Raw genomic sequence first — 7,015 nt, 5'->3', positions numbered from 1 at the left:
CAAAGTATTTCTTTACTGTTTCTTTCTTATTTTTAAAAGATTTTATTTATTGACTTTTAGAAAGAGAGAGGGAGAGATATTGAGAGAGGGAAAGAAGTATCACATTGTAGTTGTTTCTCATATGTGCCTTGACCAAACAAGCCCAGAGTTTTGAACCAGCGAGCTCAGCATTCCAGGTTGATGCTCTATGTACTGCGCCGCCATAGGCCAGGTTCTCTGCTGTTTCTATGGAACTCCTGCTCACACTAGACAGGGCTCACCTTGAAATGGGCACTGCTAAGTCTGTTCTCCCTTCATTTCCCTTCCTCTGCCCTCACCCAGGTTTCTGGCTTCATCCATCCCATCCTCCCCAACTCTCTGTGTGTGAAAGCAGCAAGACCTCAGCCTGAGGTGTCCAGGGCTGGCAATGATTGAGCCTCACATTTATAAGACAAATTCTTTTTGAATTATTGAGCAAGTTATTTAGCATTTCTGTGTCTTAGCTTCCTTAAATATAAATAGAATAAAAGAAAGAACCAACTTCATAGAGTAGATAGATATGAGGATAAATGAGGTAATAAGCACAAAGGATTTGGAAGAGTAGATGGCACATAAGTGCTCAAAAAACGTTAGCTGTTACTTGTTTGAATATTACTAGTATTGATTAGTAGTCATACTAGAAGTGGTAGAAATATTGATTGCCGTTCAAATGATAACTTCCAAGGATTATTATGCTAAAAGGCATCTACCTCCCACAGGAGGAGAGATGAAAAGGAGTGGGAAGGAAGAAAGGCAAGGAGACTGTCTCAGATCACACGTTTATGTGTGAATATAGGTATCCTATTCCTCCTCCTTCCATGCAGTCAATAGACGGTGAGCATTTTATAGAAAGGATTCATGTCTTCTCTTCATTGTATCTCGAGCATCTAGGGTGATATTAGGTCTAGGGTAGGGGCTCAGGAAATGCTTGTCCTATTTTAGAGGGCCACCTGGACAACAGCCTGTGTCTACCTAGCATTAGCACTCATGGAACATTTCAGGACAAGTAGAAGCAGAAGGCCCTGTCATGTTTTGATGAGATGTTATGTGTCAGCTACTTTCATGCCTGGCTAGTGTTTTATTCCTACTCCGCATTTTCACAGAAACACTGAGAGTGTTCAAACAACCTGTTAAGAACTCAACTAATAGGTCTGTGTTTTGGCGGTTCCTGTTTTACTGTTTAGCAGGGACTTGCACGGTTTGCGGAAATTCGGTTTCTGGATCCTGTCAGAAAACTGGAAGAAAGGTCATAAGCATGAAGCGCAGTTCACTTTCTACCAGTGGTGCCGGTCGCCTCTCTATGCAGGATTTAAGATCCCAAGACTTCAGTAAACAAGGCCTGTATACCCCTCAAACAACCAGTGGACCTGGATCCCGGAATAGTCAGTTCGGTATATTTTCCTGTTCTGAAAATATCAAGGACCCAAGACCACTTAATGACAAAGCATTCATTCAGCAATGCATTCGACTACTCTGTGAGTTTCTTACAGAAAATGGTTATGCATATAGTGTATCCATGAAATCTCTACAAGCTCCTTCTGTTAAAGACTTCCTGAAGATCTTCACTTTTCTTTATGGCTTCCTGTGCCCTTCATATGAACTTCCTGACACAAAGTTTGGAGAGGAGGTTCTAAGAATTTTTAAAGGGCTTGGGTATCCTTTTGCATTATCCAAAAGCTCCATGTACACAGTGGGAGCCCCCCCCCCCCATACATGGCCTCACACTGTGGCAGCCTTGGTTTGGCTAATAGACTGCATCAAGTTACATACTGCCATGAGAGAAAGCTCACCTTTATTTGATGATGGCCAACCTTTGGAAGAAGAAACTGAAGATGGAATTATGTGCAATAAGTTGTTTTTGGACTACACCATAAAATGTTATGAGAGTTTCATGAGTGGTGCTAACAGCTTTGAGGAGATGAATGCAGAGTTGCAGTCAAAGCTGAAGGATTTATTTAATGTAGATGATTTCAAGCTGGAATCATTAGCAGTGAAAAACAAAGCACTGAATGAACAAATTGCAAGACTGGAACAAGAAAGAGAAATAGAACCGAATCGTTTAGAGACATTGAGAAAACTGAAAGCTTCCTTACAAGCAGATGTTCAAAAATATCAGGCAGGCCCTGGCCGGTTGGCTCAGTGGTAGAGCATTGGCCTGGCATGCAGAAGTCCCGGGTTCGATTCCTGGCCAGGGCACATAGGAGAAGCACCCATCTGCTTCTCCACCCCTCCCCCTCTCCTTCCTCTCTGTCTCTCTCTTCCCCTCCCGCAGCAAGGCTCCATTGGAGCAAGGATGGCCCGGGCGCTGGGGATGGCTCCTTGGCCTCTGCCCCAGGCGCTGGAGTGGCTCTGGTCGCAACGAAGCGGAGCCCTGGGGCAGGGGGGGGGAGCATCGCCCCCTGGTGGGCAGAGTGCCGCCCCCTGGTGGGCGTGCGGGGTGGATCCTGGTCGGGCACATGCGAGAGTCTGTCTGACTGTCTCTCCCCATTTCCAGCTTCAGAAAAATTAAAAAAAAAAAAAAAAAAAAAAAAAAAAATATATATATATATATATATATATATATATATATATATATCAGGCATACCTGAGCAATTTGGAGTCTCATTCAGCCATTCTTGATCAGAAATTGAATAGTCTTGATGAAGATATTTCTAGGATAGAACTAGAATGTGAAACAATGAAACAGGAGAATACTCGACTACAGAATATTGTTGATAACCAGAAGTACTCAGTTGCAGACATAGAGAGAATAAATCATGAAAGAAATGAATTGCAGAAGACCATTAATAAACTAACCAAGGACCTGGAGGATGAACAACAGCAGATGTGGAATGAGGAGCTAAACTATGCCAGAGGCAAAGAGGCGATTGAAACACAATTAGCAGAGTATCACAAGTTGGCTAGAAAATTAAAACTAATTCCTAAAGGTGCCGAGAATTCCAAAGGTTATGACTTTGAAATAAAGTTTAATCCTGAAGCTGGTGCCAACTGCCTTGTCAAATACAGAGTTCAAGTTTATGTACCACTCAAGGAACTCTTGGACCAAACTGAAGAGGACAGTAATAAAGCTCTAAATAAAAAAATGGGGTTAGATGACACTTCAGAACAATTAAATACAATGGTAACAGAAAGCAAGAGAAGTGTAAGAACTCTGAAAGAAGAAATTCAAAAGCTGGATGATCTTTACCAACAAAAAGTTAAGGAAGCTGAGGAAGAGGACAACAAATGTGCCAGTGAGCTACAGTCCTTGGAGAAACACAAGCACATGCTGGAGAGTGCTGTTAACGATGGCCTCAGTGAAGCTATGAATGAATAGATTCTATTCAGCGGGAATACCAACTAGTTGTACAGACCACAACTGAAGGAAGACGAAAAGTGGGAAATAACTTGCAGTATCTGCTAGAGATGGTTGCTACACATGTAGGGTCTGTGGAGAAACACCTTGAGGAACAGATTTCTAAAGTTGATAGAGAGTATGAAGAACATGTGTCTGAAGACCTCTTGGAAAATATTAGAGAGATTGGAGAAAAGTATAAGAAGAAAGCTGCTCTAATTAAGTCTTCTGATGAATAAAGAGAAAATGTTGATTAAGCAAGAACTTTATTAACAGTGTAAATTTTTAAAATTTTCTTTGTAGGTTTGAAAAATTGCTAACATATCTTATACCCCTTCTTACAATGAAGTCTCATGACTGCATTTTTCTATGCCTGTAAAATTTTTGTAGATTTTATAAATCTTGTTAATTCATTTAAAGTATGTATAACCTGAAATTATGAAAATGTGTTTGTTGTCTTTAGATGTGAGCACCAACTATATTATGTACCCAGGGTTTATAAAATGTTATCAATAAAGTATAGGGGGTTTTTTCCTGAAAAAAAAGAACTCAACTAATAAATACAAAATATATTTGGTATTGGAGTATGAGTCTGTAAAACTGCTCCTCAACTCTTCCCTGATCATCTTCACTTTTGTTTGGGGCACCTATAAGAGAACCTGGCACCGGGTAGGTGCTCAAAATTGGCATTTGTTGACTGGATCCACAGTAGACACTGTCAACTCTCTGAGAGTTGTCAACTAGGAAGTCAAGAAAACAGGAGACCTGGGGCTTCTAGAAACATGTTGCTTGCACAGTGATTATGCTCAGCGACCGTCTGCCCCCCAGAGGGAAGGCTTGGGAACCAGCCTGGGGATCTGCCTCCAGGGCACACGGATATGGTCCCCATCACAAGGCAGATGCCAGGGGCCATTTATGACTCTTATTCCTTCCTATTATATAGTCATTTATCTCTGTATGTTTACCTTTTCTTTCTTTTAAAAAAACGTTAAATGTACATATGAGGACAAAAATATCTACATTCATTTTTTTTTAAAAAAAATAATAAAATAATGGCAAAGCATTCCCTCCATAAAATACCCTTATAAACAAAGGCAAACTAGCATTTATGATAGAACCTGGAATGTTGGCCCTGGCCAGTTGGCTCAGTGCTAGAGCATTGGCCCAGTATGTGGATGTCCCAGGTTTGATTCTGGGTCAGGGTGCACAGGAGAAGTGACCATCTGCTTCTCCACCCCTCCCCCTACCTCTTCTCTCTCTCTCTCTCTCTCTATCTTCCCCTCTTGCAGCCATGGCTTGATTAGCTTGAGCAAATTGGCCCTGGGCACTGAGGATGGCTCCATGGAGCCTCTGCCTCAGGTGCTAAAAATTGCTCTGTTGTGAGCATGGCCCCCAATGGGCAGAGCATGGGCCCCAGATGAGGGTTGCTAGGTGGATTCCAGTTGAGGTACATGTCTCTCTATCTCCCCTCCTCTCACTTGGAAAAGAAGGAGGGGGAAAGAAAGAAACATGTAATGTTAAGAAAAGAAGCAGTAAAGCTTAAATAAAATCGGGCATCCTTGCCTCTGATTCTTCCCCTAACAGAGAAACAGAATATATACTATGGATAAGGAGGCAGAGCAGTGCAGAGGCTCATTCAGAAGCTATGGGGGGATCATTTCAGGGACCAGTTTGTTGATAAAGAAGGAAAGAATGCCAAGATCATAAAACAACCTCACCAGGTATAGACAGGTGGATTTCCTCCCATTTGGCTGAGGAAATTTAGTTTCATTACATGAACTGGCCACATATCTCCACCTCGTATTTTGCCTTTTTTTCTATTCTCCTTTTCTGACTTTGCATCATATTTGGAGAGGAAGGGGAGTAAATGTTGAGGGTTAGAAAGACTCTAGGATGGGAAGGTGGCAAAAGTGGACTTGGTTCTGAAAACAATGATGAGCCATTAAAAGTCTTTCTCGCAAAAAGAATAGACAAAGGCAGTACTGAGCCTTGGGGATATTCTTGGAGTAGTAGTGTGCACAAGAGATTGAAGGGAAAAGATATTGAAAGAGATGGATTTGATAGACATCAAGAAAGAAGTTGGCAGGGCTTGATGACGGATTGGTTTTGGCTGGAAGAAAGAGTTATAGGTCTGTGGACTTGACTGAATGACAGCAATGACAGAGGCATAGATTATAGCTATAGAACTTATATCTCAGGTTTATTGCAGGTCACTTCCATAATTTAAGATGTTATTGGCACAGCAAGTGGTCAACCTGAAAGGTAGAGAATTAGACGTATTTCCCTCATGGGGGAAGTGGAGAACTGGAAAGTGAAAAGGTAATTTATCTTATGTATTAAAAGAAATAAGAAGTTTTCTCTTAAAAGAAGAATCAAATAATTGGGAAATGTAGTCATCTTTCAATATGGTTAAAACATTTAATTCCGTGAAGCAGCAACATACATTAATTTAAAGTTATCATATAATTTTCTTACTTTAAACTGGCTGTTTTACATCTGTCAGAATGGCTATTATCAACACATCAACAAACAAGTGTTAGAGAGGATATAAATAAAAGGAAACCCTCATGTACTGTTGATGGAAACATATTGGTGCAGCCACTGTGGAAAGCAATATGGAGTTACATAAAAAAAAAATTTTAAATGGAACTGTCTTATGACCTAGCAATTCAACTTATGGGAATTTATCCAAGAAACCCTAAACACTAATTAAAAGAATATATTCATCTCTATGTTCACTGCAGCATTATTTACAATAGCCAAGATTTGGAAGCAGCCCAAGTGCCCATCAGTAGATAAGTGGACAAAAAAAATCTGTGGTACATTTACACAATGGAATACTACTCAGTCATAAAAAGGCAGAAATCTTACCCTTTGCAACAGCATGGATGGATTCAGAGATGATCATGCTAAGTGAAGTTAGCCAGTCAGAGAAAGACAGGTACTAATATGACTTCACTCATACATGGAATCTAATGAACAAAATGAACTAACAAGCAAAATAGAGACAGACTCATAGATAGAGAGCAGGTTGACAGCTTTGAGGTGGGGCTGGGGGTGGTGGAGGAGGGATTGAGCCAAATGAAAAAAAACAAAAAAGAAAATCTCATGGACATGAACCACAGTATAGTGATTACCAGGGGGAAGTGGTAGTAGGGCGAGGTGGAAGAGGGTATTGCGGGGAGAAATGGTGATGGATGGAAGGTTAAACTGGGGTGGTAAACACACAATCCAGTGTACAAATGATGTGTTGTGGAGTTGTGCACCTGAAACCTATAAAATTTTGTTAACCATTGTCACCCTAATAAATTCAATAGAAAGGGAAAACATTTTTTAAATAAAGTGGCCGTTTTAATGTCAAATAGAAATAAATGTTTTTGTCTTTGGGGACATTATTTTGAAGAGTGTGTTAAATTTCTATAAGTTAAAATTTGTGTATAATCCCAATATTTTTGTAGAGAGCTTAAGTTCCCTCAGAACACTACCTTTAAATTAGGACATGATTATAAGTCCATTAATCCTTTACAGTTTCATTCCATGACCATCATTCTGGTGTTTTTCTACATTTCAACTTTTAGAATATTGTGGCAATGTGGCAGACATCTTTTGATATTCCCAGCCACTTCTAAGCTTTCTGGTAACTACTGTTCCCTCCACCAAATA

The 7,015-nt window shown here is 40.4% G+C and overlaps 1 protein-coding gene across 1 annotated transcript; it reads left to right on the top strand.

Annotated features, from left to right (window-relative positions):
• Positions 1 to 1,207: 1,207 nt before the first annotated feature.
• On the top strand, positions 1,208 to 3,615 carry LOC136382112 (kinetochore protein NDC80 homolog). Its single transcript, XM_066351026.1, is given in 3 exon segments — positions 1,208 to 2,134; positions 2,597 to 3,329; positions 3,332 to 3,615. Coding segments are annotated over 3 exon segments (1,854 nt in total). The 5' UTR covers positions 1,208 to 1,273; the 3' UTR covers positions 3,592 to 3,615.
• The last annotated feature ends 3,400 nt before the right edge of the window (positions 3,616 to 7,015 follow it).

Source organism: Saccopteryx leptura, chromosome 10 (assembly GCF_036850995.1).
Source record: "Saccopteryx leptura isolate mSacLep1 chromosome 10, mSacLep1_pri_phased_curated, whole genome shotgun sequence".
Taxonomy (NCBI): Eukaryota; Metazoa; Chordata; class Mammalia; order Chiroptera; family Emballonuridae; genus Saccopteryx; species Saccopteryx leptura.
This window is presented reverse-complemented; position numbering and strand designations above follow the sequence as displayed.